Genomic DNA, 14682 nt, shown 5'->3' on the forward strand with positions numbered 1-14682 from the left:
AGGATATTCGAAATTAAACTCCAAAATATGTTATTTCTTAAATATACTGTCTATTTTTATACACCAAATATATTTATGTTATTAATTAACAGTTTTTTCCTTAATAAAAATAAGAATATATATACTATGAAGACAGATATTCGAATTTTTTTTTTTTTTGCATTTTCTAAAACTTTAAAATAATTATTTCTTTTCTTTCTTTAAAATGAGAAGAGAATTTTATCTGAACCTAACTTAATTTACTAAATATCTCACGTAATCTGTGGGAATACCAGTCTTTTGACGAAAATAATTTTTTGAAGAATTTCGTGTTTGATGATATATAAATTGAGAAAGAATAAATAAAAATAATAAACACCATTATTTCAGTAAAACGAAAAATGAGAGAGGAAATTTAGAAAGAAATGGTGGGTAAGATTTAGCTTGACAAGCAAAATTACCGAACAATAGAGTAGACTAGACCGAAGTTTCTAAATAAACCCCAAAGTTGAGCCAAGTAAGAATCTTGAAGAAGAACCCGTTCACGTTCACAAGCTAATGCCAGTCAGCAGATTCCAAGCCGACGGATACGTTAAATACCCCTAAACGCCCAAACAGATTCGACGTGTCTCTTTGTTCTTCCTTCCTTGGAAACCCCTTGTTCTAGAAAAATATGGGGAGAGATAATAATGTGCTGGAGGATCTGATAGGGAAGGCCAGCGGTTGCGCCTCCATTAACGACCCTCTTTGGAGCACCCTCTGCCTCATCAAAGACCCCAATCTCATCAAATGGGTAAACTCCTAAAATGATTTTGTAGATTTGTTAGATTTGCAAGATTTTATGTTCTTGAATTAACGAAAATTGGTTATTTTGTGCATTAGGTTTTGTATCCTTCGGGTTAGATTCATGGAAATGTTATATTTTATTTTTCTTTTGAAATAATCAATTCCATGCATAATATATGAAAGTCAAATTAAGAATTTTGAATAGCTTATACGTGAGAATCTGCATTCCTTTCCAAGCTCTCTCCTGTTCCGCTATCGACAGCTGTCATAACATAGTTGTAGGCTAAAAATGGTTATGTAACCATAAGGCCATATTTTTTTGGAATTTCTGAGATTTTGCTCTCGCATATAATAATTGAATTACCAAATTTTAATATATTTTTGCCCATGAACTTATTTTCTTTAAGAAAATATAGATAACATGAATTAAAATTTTGTATCCTGATCCGATTTATTCGATGCTACCCTTGGGGCATTGTTCTACAAGCATCCAGAACCATTCGCGCACACGTGAAGTACATATTGTCACGCCCCAGGGACGGGGTTGGTCGACACCGACATTGCTCTCAAATTTACATTCGAAAACAACAAGCCTCAGAAGTACCAAATTCAGAAACCAGTCTTTTTATTCATAAAACTGAATATTTCATTGTCCGATACAAACTCAAATAACAAATGTTTTGTAGCGGAAATGTAAAACCAGACATAACATTGTTTCTAAAGATGCAACAGGAAAACATAATCTAGAACTGAAAAATAACAGTCTTCTTCACCAGCCCCAAAACTGTTCTGCTCTTCTTTTTCTAACAGTTCTTCATCGTTCTTATCTGAGATGGGTTTGGTGGGTGAGTGATATGGTCGTCACTCAATAAGCGGGGGCGGGAATAAATATCAATTTTTTTCAAAACCATTTTTAACAGAAACAGTAATACAAATAATATACAGAAACTCTTATTTTCAGAACAGGAATCACATGTTTCAGAACAGAAATCAGAACTGAAAATTAAACAAGCAAGCACTGAGCACGTTCGTGAATTTCACGGCTAAATTGATATCAGTCCCCTCTATGTTCTCTCCTCTAAAAGGTGAGGCCAGAAATCAGAAATCAGGAATCAGAATTATTTCAGAATATATATTCCTACCATTAGTTCACTAGGTTTCAATGCTTCAAAAATCAGAGATCAAAAATACATATACTTTGCTTCAAAAATAGGAATTATCAAACTTATTTCAAGATATTTATACATAAGTTCACTTACTGTAATTTGCTTAGAAATTTCGGTTGAAGTCTTAAATCTACTTTACTCTCACTATTGGATTTTAGAGCTCGAAAATACACTCTCTTAGCTCAAATTTCAAGTGATAACTCAAGTCTTGTGTAACAACAAATTCAGAAACTTGAGGGTGTTATTTATAGGCAAAATTCTGACCTTTAGCCTCCCAATTAATGGCCATAATCTTTCATGATGTGCCATTAACAGCCTTTATTCTATGTTAAATACTTCAGTTACAAGTCATAAGCAGAATCAGTAGCTGTCTGCTGGAATCTCGCGCTACTGAACTCTTCTGCTGTTGGATTCTATCTGCTAGAAAAATACCAGCTTCTGAAATATTAGTTGCTGCTGGAATTGTTAGCTCTGCTGAAATTTTGTATTGTTGCTGGATATTGCTAGCTGTTGAAAAATGCTAGCGAAATTCAGGTTCTCACACATATGATTACTTGAATGGTCCCTTCGGGTAAATTTTCCAAGGCTAACATCGAAATATCGGATCCGATTTATTCCCCTGATCTTGGTCTTGGCTCCACCACCCCTGCCGTCATACGCGCCAATAAAATCGTTCACGGGTCTCGTTCGGGCTATGGAAGTGAACCAAAGGCTGTTGACACTAAAGACCGAGGTCCTAACGTACGAATAACTGTTTTTGGACGCAAAGCATAAAAATAACTTTATACATTACTTTCTAAGCAAGACAAATAAAAAATAATTTCAATTTTTTATGCATATAATTTCCTAAAATCTTCAAGTTTTACCTTTCCAAAATGGATTGAGCCATCCTGGTGAGAACAAGTTTTGGAGCTGATGCTATTCAACCATTTAAAGATTATTTTTCAAGTTGAAATTTGATGTTGGAGGTGGAATATATATTCATGTTTTAATGGGGTTCAGGTACATTTGGAGTACTTGGAGGCTGGTGCAGATATATTGGTAACTTCATCATATCAGGTCCACGCCATTGTTGTCTTCTTATTTGATTTTACAGCCACTAAAATGGCTTAGTTTTGTAGGTTTATTTGGAAACAAGTCGAAAAATTTTGATGTATCTTCTGAATGAACAGGCAACTCTGCCAGGATTTCTATCCAGGGGATTGTACATGGAGGAAGCAGAATCACTGCTCATCAAAAGCGTGAGCATCGCGGTTGAAGCCCGTGATAAGTTCTTGGTCACCGTAAAATGAAAATCAGGACACAATTACAACAGGGCTTTGGTTGCAGCATCCATAGGAAGCTATGGCGCTTATCTTGCCGATGGTTCAGACTTCAGAGTACAGGTGAGAAGAAAGTTTGCTCAAATTATTTACGTTTTGGCATTAGTTTTCAAATATAAAGTCTATTTTTTTTTTTAATATAGAACTGTTAATTGTGGTAGTTTTTATTAGTTCCAATTTTGAGGTAAAGATTCAAGATCCATGGAAATACATACATCCCAATGTATTTAGTTGTTTGCTTAATGTTTGTTCAACTTGCATGTGCTCTCCTTGGATATCAGTTACTAGTCCCCGGTTTACACGTGCCGGACCATGTTAATATATTTATATATAACTAATTTTTTTGTCGCCTCTCGTGAACATCAGTCTTTGCTACGAACGGTTTCAATAATTTGAGTGTCCAATAATATAAATGGAGTGTTTTTGCGTTGCAGTGGGAAGTATGGGCCCGATGTAACTCGGTAGAAGTTAAAGGATTTCCATCGACGTAGGCTGCAAGTTCTCGTGGAAGCAAGGCCCGATTTACTTGCTTTTGAGACCATTCCGAACAAACTAGAGGCGCAGGTACTCTTTTAACATTTTCGAACAAAATAATCATGAAAACTACTGTCATTTTAAGCTGACTCGCTCTCCACCAGTTCCATCCTGGTTGCGGAAATTGCCAACAATTGGACTTGGAGCTCAATTTCTAATATTTTAATAGCTTTAGGCATTAAGTTCTGTCTTGTGATCAAAGTTTCACGATCTGAGAAACAATCGGCAGGCTTGTGTCGAGTTGCTCGATGAAGAAAAAGTCGAGATCCCATCTTGGATTTGTTTCAGCTCAGTCGATGGCGAAAATGCTCCCTCTGGAGAAAACTTTGAGGAGTGCCTTGACATAATCAACAAAAGTAGCAGGGTTGGTGCAGTCACCTCATTTTGTTCTTAAACTTGTACAGAAATTCAAAGAGGTAATTAAAAATTTAATGGTAACAAAGCTAATTTATGATCAATTCTTTGAATGAAAGTGTACAATGTGCAGTGCACTGTGAAGGCCATAGTTGTGTACCCAAAAGTGGTGAGACATGGGATGGCGTGACTAAAAAATGGCGGGTGAGTTCGAAACTTTAGCTCGTGATCCATCACTAGTATTATTTGATCTTGAAACTCGATTTTTGTACCCCTGGAATTTCCAGCCATCCAAGTGTTTTGACAATGAAAAATTCAAGATCTTTGCAACACAATGGCGGGATGCTGGAGCGAACTCATAGGAGGCTACTGTAGGGGCTTAAATCATTTATATTTTTCAAATTTTAAATTCATAGCCATAAGAGTGTTAGAGTAGGTGTCCAACAAGCCAATTTGTGGCTCGGGCTTTTATTGACTCTGATGTAAAAAAATCTTTATTTTAATAATATTTTACGATTTTATTCGATTATGACATTGTACTTTATCTGTATACTCATGCAAGGTGCATAGATAAAATCATTGAATATACAATAGGTACTGAGATCTGCGTCACAACGTAAGATCATGAAACTCATTAAGAAGTGTACCGTATATTCTAAACAGGTTCTTTGTCGAATCAGCCACCTAAAACAAGGATAAAGGTCGCTCGAGTTTGAGACTAGTATATGTAGTGTAAACGCTATGTTTCATTGGCATGGGCATGGAGATGTCCATTCACACATATGGGTGATCATATGATGATGCATTGAACAACCCTCCCTCGGACTGTCCAAGTGATTCTTACTTATCGAGTAAAATAGTCCGCAGTTATGATTGTACACCATTAGTCCTTTGACCCGGGACAATGTAGTGGCTATACGTACTAGCATGCACTTTAATCCGTTTATCGACTCTATCAAGGGTCATCAGGTGGCGAGGTTGGGTGTAGTTTCGAAATACGTAGGAGCAAATGCATTGTAGTCGGGGATTCACCGTTCGCCTACGGGTGAAGATATCCTATGTGATCTGATGAGTTAATAGTGCAAGGAGTCTCTGGCCAGAGCAAGAAATGTACTTTAGGGAAAAGTGTTTTCCTAGTTGCACATATCATGCCACTATTAGTACTCAAAGATAAATCGCATCGTTATCGAATTCATATGCAACTCTCGATATACCAATGATTGTAGATTCGATCGGGATATGTGTGTTGAAAGGACCGTACTGTACATTAACCATGACTAAAGGTCCTTGCAGGCACTATCAGTGATACCTAGAGGATCATGGGACGATGCTACTAGACGCTCTTACCATGATCTGATAGGTGCAATCAGAAATGTATTCTGACATTCTTGATCAATGAGTTGATGAAAAGAATGGGGCTAACTAAGGTAAGCCCGAATAAGCATAAATGTTATTCTGAACCACATGGAGACGTGAACCTACGGCTAGCTGTATCTCTGAACCATTGAGGGTCACACAAGTATCGGATTCTGTGTTCCCTTGAGATAGTCAAATTTCAAAGAGTTGGAATTTGGCGACTATAGTTTGATGAGATCAAACAGAAAGCTTATAAAGGAGTTTATGAGCTAATTCCATAGGATGGAAGAAATGGAAGTTAGCATGATTGCTAAATAAGAAAGGAGAGTGGAACTGCCTGTTTTGTGAAAGAGTTCACTGAAATTGACTGTTGCCTGATATGGTAAGTGAATATTTTGATCTTCGAAATTTTCAATTTTCATTATATAAACAAGATTTGTATTCTTGGTACATCGGCGCTCTCGGATCGTCGAACGAGATTATAATGGGTTCGATTTCTTTTTTTTTTTGAATTTGGAATTTACTAGTTAAATGATTGTGCTGGTAGTGGTGACTACTAACATGTACAAATTCTCATATATGTTCTAGAGGAGTCTAGAATTAAATTAACCAAAGAGTTAATTTATAAATTAAAAAATGATTATTTAATTTAATTAGTGTACATATATATTTTATATGGTGATATAAAATATGTGTATATGATATTATTACATTATGTATTATTAAAAGTGAATAAATATATNAAAACAACTCAAAAATTTCTCTCCATCCTCTCGAAAGTCACGGCAACCCCACTAAATTGTTGGAGGAATTTTGGCCATAAAAACAAATTGAATTTGCTTAATTGTTGATTAATAATCAATAATTAATTTTTAATAACTGGTTAATATTCATTTAGCACAAAGATACATGATTTAGAATCATGAAGTCTCGGCCACCTTGAAGAAAATTGAAAGGAATTTTTCGGCCACTTGTTTCTTCCGTCGCCGTGTCCTTCCGAAGTTGCACCGACTCCATATTTTGGAAATTCAGATGCTACAATCTCAACGCACAAATCGTTTACGATTTCTAGTGCAATCCAAGTGAGGAACAAAGTTTTCGATCGTGGAACTAATTAGGCGATCAAAGGAGAAGAGCCGTTCGTAGGGAATTACAAGAAGGGCTATCTCCGCTCATATCGGAATAATTTGGAGTCCAGCGTTGAGAACGCAAGATATAATTCTAAACGTCATATGAATGAAGTTTCTAAACACACGACACCCAAGAACAAAAATTTTAAACTTCCGCTGCATCTTGAGTGCGAGAACACGATGCCCCAACAAAGAGCACAAACTATTATGCTAAGAGAACACGATGGTTCGGTACTCATCCTCGGCTTCGAGGATCACTGTCGAGTATGGCCACATGATCCCCCAAGATCCGGAACGTATGTACCACAATTTAGTTATGATTCATAGCTCTACCAACTGAGCTATATCCCCGAGTTAAGTGTAGAATGCATGAAATGGTCAGATGCTCATTTTTTTCCCTGGTTAGTATATAAAATTTTATTTAAGCTGCTTATTAATCACGTCAGCGATATATTGCGCCAATGAAACTATGATTAAATATGGGGGAAAAATCAATCCATAAAACTGATACTAAATTTTGACCACCCGGATGAACAAAATCCTATAAAATCAAATTAACAAAAGATTCTTGAAATTTTGTGGAGTCAGGCTTATGAACCACCCACCAGTTACTCAACTTTGTTTGTGAACAAGAAACAGCCATTTTTCCCCCAATTTCAAATTTAGAACGCAAACCAAAGTACTATACCATGTGATCATATGAAGCAATAATCATCATCAAGCAGAAAGGAAAAAAAAGAAGGCAACCAAAAAAAAATCCCAATCTTTAATCGAACAATCATTGAAACAGAAGAACTGAAGCTGAAACCCTTTTTTACCTAGAGATTTCAGGAATCAAAAGATTAAATTAAATCTTGAGCTAGAATAATTTTCATTGAAATTGTTGGGATAATTACGGATAAACCGATAACGCAGTGAAATAATTATCTCTCACTTGTGTGAAACAACTAGTGAACAATATCGAATAGATCAACTAAAATACTAGTCATCACGAGAACGAGGGCTTGGCCCAATGATCTCATCGGAATTCTTCATGTATTGACTGAAATTCGAGTCCTCCTCACCCTTTAGATTAGGATATAAAAAAAATACTAGTCATCACAATGAGGCTAAATAAACAATATTGACGATTTTTAACATGAAAAAACTTCACGTATAAAAACAACAGGATCGTAGTCCACCAAAATAATTCTCACTATAGTAAATAACTGACCATATAATAAATAGAGCAAATCTCGGAATTTTCCCATATCTATAGATTCTCTTTCGATTATTTACAAAATATTGTGCTCACACATGTTTTGTCGTATATAATTTGGATAACAAAAAAATCTTAATTAAAGATACAGCAAAATATGTAGAGGGGATTGTCAATTAAACCAATCCCATACGTCATTTGGGCTGCATTTACGAGCGGTCCTTGGACATTTATGGCATTCAACAGCCGCATTTACAACAAGTGTCACTTTCCACTCTATATATGACTTTCACAACTTCACGTATCAAAAAAATTTATAAGATCGGCTCATAAATCAATTTTATGATATAAGTTTCCAAATTCCACCGGTCTTCCTTTCGTTTGTAACAAATATTATTTTTCATTGTAAATATAAATTGGGTCAACTCATATCGTGAATATACACAAAGCTTCACACATCTTCAATATTTGGTTTCTTTCTAATATATACCTTGATTAGTCACGATTTTTACCTTACTTTAGTTTGGATTGAAAATTATTAAAAAAAATTTAAGTCATCTTATGCATATATATATATACACACACACACACACACATATTTTTTTTAAAAAAAATATGTGTGTGTGTGTGTGTATATATATATATATACACACACACACACACATATTTTTTTTAAAAAAAATATGTGTGTGTGTGTGTGTATATATATATATATACACACACACGCACACACACATAATTTTTTTCAAAAAAATAGAAGAAAGAATATCGAATGATTTTGAATGTCTCTTAGTATGAGCATGTGATGGATGTGCATGCTGCTGAGTGAACTTCCTAGAAGATAATTTTATGACAGAAATGGACACTTTGGTTTGTTCATCTGGACAAAACGGGACCATGCGATTACTTTATTTATTGGGTTGGATATTTTATATCACACACAAAAAATTGTTATATATATAAAATTCAACTTCTGAATTTTTTTACTGTATGAAATTAATAATTTTTTTAAGTAAAAAATAATTAGTTTGGTTTATTGATCTCTTCAATTTAAGTTTGCTTCACTAAGTTTTCAAAATTTAGTTTTTGTGCATTAATTTTATTTTTTGGTTTTCCATCTTATTTCATCGGAGTGCTAACGTGACAACGAAAAAATAAATATTTGACGTCAGACACTGCTGATTTGTTCAAAATCACGTCAACAATTGGACTAAAATAACATAATTTAAAAGTTGTTATATTAAAATTAAAATTTGAAAACTTAGTCAAAATCTAGAATACAGAAACTCATGTGAGACGGTATCATGAGTCAAGTTTGTTTGACGGATATTATATTTTGGTCAACAATGAAAAAATTAATATTTTTTATGCTAAAAGTATTATTTTTTATTGTAATTATAGATATAATTGACACATCTCACGAATTTTTAAAATTTCGTGAGATTATCTCACAAGAGACATACTAAATATAAAATTGAACTAGTTAATAGAGAGAAAAATTATTTGCACTTTTTTAATATTGGAAAGATGGAGTCATTTTAGTTATAAAGTGAATCTCTGCACTTAGTACTTGTGCTAAGTTGGGAGATAAGATTGGTAGAGAAATAAACCAAATAAAAATTTAAAAATATATTTCATTAATATATTCTAATACTTGTACTTAATAAAGACATTAATATTTATCAGGTTTTTTAAATTAATTAATGCCCGAGGAATTTTGTGAATAAAACTTGCGCAGAGTAAAAGATATGTGTAAGTGGAATGAAATAATCTCTCTTCAAAATACACACCGAAAAACTCAATTTACTAATGAAACAAAAACTAGGGGAAAAACCTTAGGGCTATTACATGTCGACTATGTATGGAATGACCTCGTGAAAACTTGGATTATTTACGCATTCGTAGTTGGATCAAAATAGCGAAAACTAAAAATATTGTATTAAAATATAACTTCGAAAATTTAGTAAAGAAAAACTCAAAACTAAACAAGTTAGTGAACATAAAAAAGCTATTTTTCCTTACATGTATATTGAAATTTTCCTATTGATCTATTGTCGACACGATATTCGCTTATGCAGTGATGTATCATCAATCTCCCAAAGAAAATATAATAAAATTGGTAAAATTTAAAAATACAAGACTTACAAAATTTTCACATCATTGGACCAAGGTCAAGCACAAAAAAAAAAAAAAAAAAAAAAAAAAAAAAAAANAATATACAAGATGGAAATCACAATTTTTACTACAATTTATTTCATTACTTGGTCTTTTAACTAGTTTGCTTCACCCAACACAATCTCAAAGAAACTTGTAAAATTACATTAGTTTAATCTATTAATACTATTTGTTTAGTGACCGTAAAAGATTCCAAGTTTATCTAATTCTCTAGATTCACATGGATAAATTTTCTTTTCCAGTACTCCCACAAAAAACTTAACCTTGGTCAGCATAAGTTACTGCTGATATTTCCTTTATGCGAGAGGGGAAGTGTGCTCCAAAGATACAATCCAACAAAAAAGGGACACCTTATATTATATAAATCAAGAAATTGACATTGTATTTGAGATTGGATCGAAGACTTATTGCCAAAGGGTCCAACCAGAAATCCCATAATCAGAATATTGACCAATCAAAAACCAGACATTAGGATAAAATTTTCTGTCTCCACCAATCACAGAAGAGATAAGGCCCTCTTGTGAGACCCGAAAGTGCAGCCTCCATTTCCTGTCCAAACCTTCAAAAGCGCACCCAAGAAGAGGCTCAGGCATATAAATATGTTGCAAAAGTGCATGCTATGGGACCCTTTCCCTGAACCCCACTGAAAATAATTGCACAATTTATTTGATACATAAATAAATCAAGAAAGCCCACATAATTTTCTTGCGCCTTTTCTTGATTTTATTTGCACATTTCATAAGAGAAAAATCCGAACACATTCTAGATTTGAACTCTATGAGTTCAGGTAAAAATTTATCCAGCGCCGTTGGCGCAAAATCAGTGAGAGCTTGTGATAATTGTATCAAGAAGAGGGCTCGATGGTATTGCGCAGCTGATGATGCATTCTTGTGCCAATCTTGCGATTCTTCTGTTCATTCGGCGAACACCTTAGCCCGAAGGCACGAGAGGGTTTGCCTCAAAATCGTATCACTAAAATCTTTCGATGCAAAGCTTCGAACTTCTTTGCCATCTTGGCATCAAGGCTTCACTCGTAAAGCTCGAACACCGAGGCACAAAAAACAGTCGAAGTTCAATTTTTCGGATGAATGCATCGCCAGAATCCAAAACCCGCTTCATCTGGTACCTGAAATCTACGGTGAAGATAACTCGAATGAAGAAAACGAAGAGCAGCTTCTGTATAGGGTTCCGACTTTCGATCCCTTCGTTGCAGAATTATGCAATTCCGATGATGCTGTGAATAATATCCGTACAGAAAGTATCACGCAGGTCTTTGGGAATGATCAGTCCCAAGCTTTATCCAATGGTCTGAGCCCAGAAACGAAAAGATTACACGGGTTTCTTCCATCTGAAACGGATCTTGCTGAGTTTTCCGCGGATGTTGAGAGTTTATTGGGTAAAGGTCTGGAAGATGAACTGTTTGATATGGAGGGACTAGGGCTAATGGATTGTGATGATCAAAAGGAGAAAATAAATCGTGATTCGTTGGAGATTGAAAGAGTTAAAGTTGAGGAAGAATATATTACAGGTGAGGATTGTAATCATGATCAAGTTGGTGTAGAAATTGATTTAAGTAGAGAAACATTTGAGTTGAATTTCGATTATGATTCTCCAATCACATGTGAAGAAGAGGAAAATAAAGCAACACAAAGTGGAGAGCAGAAGTTCATGAACAGTTTGGAGGGGAGTAAAGTTGGTGATGATTTCAAGAAGGTGAATTTCTTAAGGCTTGATTATGAAGGTGTGATGACGACGTGGGACAGTGAAAAGTCACCGTGGACTACCGGAGAAAGGCCGGAAATAGATTTCGGTGACTGTTGGCCTAATTGCATGGTATGGCATTGCATGCTAATTTTATTACCAATTTCCCTTGATCATGTCATCTAATATATGTATAATTCACATATCTCGTAGAGCAAAAAATTTTAAACCTATATGGAGATATTTACAACAAGCTCTCTCGATGACCATTTTGTTTCAAAATTGCTTCACACCTAGCTACTTCATTCACTAAAAACAATCGTTGGATCAAATCTATTTGTGGACAATAATGTTAACTTTAATTGGAGGCGGATTCCGAAACAAGCATATATAATACAAAAGACTAATACACAACACGGTATTTTCATAGCTTTTAACTCACTAATTGACATTTTTGGTATATGTTGCAGGGAACATGCGGAGCAATCCATGCATATGGAGAAATGGGAATGACGAGTGGGCACGGAGCAGCGATTTTGGATGGAGGGAGACAAGCCAGGGTGTCCAGGTACAGAGAGAAGCGGCGTACGAGGTTGTTTTCCAAGAAGATAAGGTACGAGGTACGGAAGCTGAACGCTGAGAAGAGGCCCCGGATAAAAGGCAGGTTCGTAAGGAGAGCGAATTTCGTGAATCCTGCACCAGTACCACACCTTTAATTCCCTTCTCTAAGTAATCAAACAGCTGGAATCATAACCAAATTATATGATCAAAATGCCTGTATATATAATTCATTATATATTTCATTACCTGTTAGTCTATCTTAGTACCTACAATTGCTTGTAATGCTGCTTGGACAGAGGTTTGCCCGCTTCACTTCTCCAAGAATCTGTGTAAACTTGTATGTATCTAACAATTTTGCGCATGTTTCATTAGTTTCAATGTGAAGAAACCCCAATAAGAGTACGAATTTGCATTTTATGAGGTTAATTGTGATTTACCTTTTAAGTTGTATGTTTAATATTTCTAGTATATAGTTTGGTACAATCCATGCATTCTTTAGATTTTTTGTAATTTTAGGAATGTTGATGTATGTAAAGGGGTGTTCGTTTAAAAAGAAAAATCGATCGAATCGGAAATTTCGATTTATTTGGTATGGGTCTTAAATTTAGGTAATTTGCTAAAAACAAAATTCAGCTAACAAGTTTAAAATATGTATTGAACTTAGTGAACAAATGTAACTGATTGGCCGGGTAAAACAACTAGCATTTGGCAAAAAAATAAAAACCAAAGGCAAAGAACACAAATTTGTTCACTGAACTTCGAAAACTAAGTTCTATGTCTCCCTTTCTTTCTTCTTTGGTAGGAATAATTTCATTAGAAGACTTGGATGGATACAACAATTGTACAAACTCACTTCAACTATGTCAAAACCTTATTCACCGAAACTCCAAGTAAACTCAAATTTTTACAACCAATTTGTCCAAAAACAGGCTTTTGAAAGTTTATAAATTAACTCACTACTAAAATCGGTTTGCTTTAAAAAGATAAAGAGTGAGTAAGATACAATGCACAAATAAAATCCTTAATAATCAGATAAAAATTATATAGTGTACGTGTGCAAGCATCTTGAGATGAATCTTTTGAAGACATTTTTGTTGAAAGCTTCAATAATCTTGAATGATCGAAGTATTGGTAGTCCAAAATGTCATCTGTCTTGACCTCTTCATAGATGTCAATCCCAACAAAAATTTCCTTGAATGACACACAATTATACTAGATATATAGCTGATATTTAGCAGAGAACTAACTGGATTTGACAATAAACGACTTTTAAAGTCTGTTAAATGAGAGAATTATATTTGAATCGTTTGTCTTTTCTGATAAACAATATAGATTCTAACTCTAAGATATCTGGATGGAATCCATTGCAGCTTGTTGGCGCAATCAGACAATACAAGATCAGTCAAGTTCGACGTAATCAAACCAAACGATGCCAAAATTGAAAAAAAAAAAAATGAAATTCGGTTCGTGAAACCAAACTACGACCAATTTTAGGACGAAAATCGAAAATATAACAAGACCAAATCTGCAATTTTCATAGACATGTGGCATCTACATAGACCATTTCTCTCCATTTTTAATTTAATATAAGAATGCTCTGGTGTCAACTAAGTAACTCTGATTAAAAAAGATTAAAAAAAAATCCAATTTAGCGCATCAAGACCAAACTTTAGTAATAACAGGATGAAAAGTCAAAACGACAAACTTATGGAAATAATTTTTCAATTTTTCCAATAGAAAATTACGAACGATGATCAAAACAACACTACCATAACTCAGCAAAGACCTGCATGAATCAGTAATACAAGGAAGTAATTTGTCAAAATATATCAAATTAAAGGTCGAAGCATTGAAAATATTATTGAGCAGCTCAGTTTGTTTTCAGCAAAACTCAAGTTCAAATTTATCATAACAAACCACTATCTACAAAAGCGTTGGCATGTTCAGCGACCAACAATCATGTGCCAAAAATGACTAAAACATAACTACTTACAAGACCTAATTTATAATTTTAACAGACACAAGACATCCACATAAACCATTTATCTCCATTTTTAATGCCATATAACTGGGCGTAGCCAAGATTTTAAAATAAGGTAGGCTGGACATTGAAAATGTAAATATTATTTAATGTATTTTTTAATTTTTATTGTTATATTTTGTATAATATAAACTAGATAAATTTTAAAAATCATCTTAAGAATTTAATATATCACGATACATGATAAATATGAGTTATAATAACGAACTTTTAAAATAAACTCATAGTTAAGTAAGTAAAAAAATTGAATATACATATGACATTATTCATTCAAATAATTGACTTATACAATTTTGTACTCTAATAATTATCACTTAATTTGATTATTATTTAATATTTATATATTTTTAGTTTGTTCAATATATTTATGTAAATACAT

The 14682-nt window shown here is 34.0% G+C and overlaps 1 protein-coding gene and 1 pseudogene across 1 annotated transcript; both read left to right on the top strand.

Moving 5' to 3' along the window:
* The first annotated feature begins 406 nt into the window (after positions 1 to 406).
* On the top strand, positions 407 to 4857 carry LOC140989380 (homocysteine S-methyltransferase 1-like; annotated as a pseudogene).
* A 5769-nt stretch (positions 4858 to 10626) lies between these two features.
* Positions 10627 to 12679, top strand: LOC140990601 (zinc finger protein CONSTANS-LIKE 16-like). Its single transcript, XM_073460379.1, has 2 exons — positions 10627 to 11833; positions 12172 to 12679. Exons 1-2 carry the CDS (start codon positions 10778 to 10780, stop codon positions 12415 to 12417), a joined length of 1302 nt encoding a protein of 433 aa, XP_073316480.1. The 5' UTR covers positions 10627 to 10777; the 3' UTR covers positions 12418 to 12679.
* The last annotated feature ends 2003 nt before the right edge of the window (positions 12680 to 14682 follow it).

This window comes from Primulina huaijiensis, chromosome 12, assembly GCF_012295235.1.
Source record: "Primulina huaijiensis isolate GDHJ02 chromosome 12, ASM1229523v2, whole genome shotgun sequence".
Classification (NCBI taxonomy): domain Eukaryota; kingdom Viridiplantae; phylum Streptophyta; class Magnoliopsida; order Lamiales; family Gesneriaceae; genus Primulina; species Primulina huaijiensis.

Excerpts from the sequence above, each read along its gene's own strand:
- LOC140990601 (XM_073460379.1), top strand. The coding sequence starts at position 10,778 with ATGAGTTCAGGTAAAAATTTATCCAGCGCCGTTGGCGCAAAATCAGTG. Across the intron at positions 11,834-12,171 it reads ACTGTTGGCCTAATTGCATG|GGAACATGCGGAGCAATCCA; the intron begins GTATGGCATTGC and ends TATATGTTGCAG.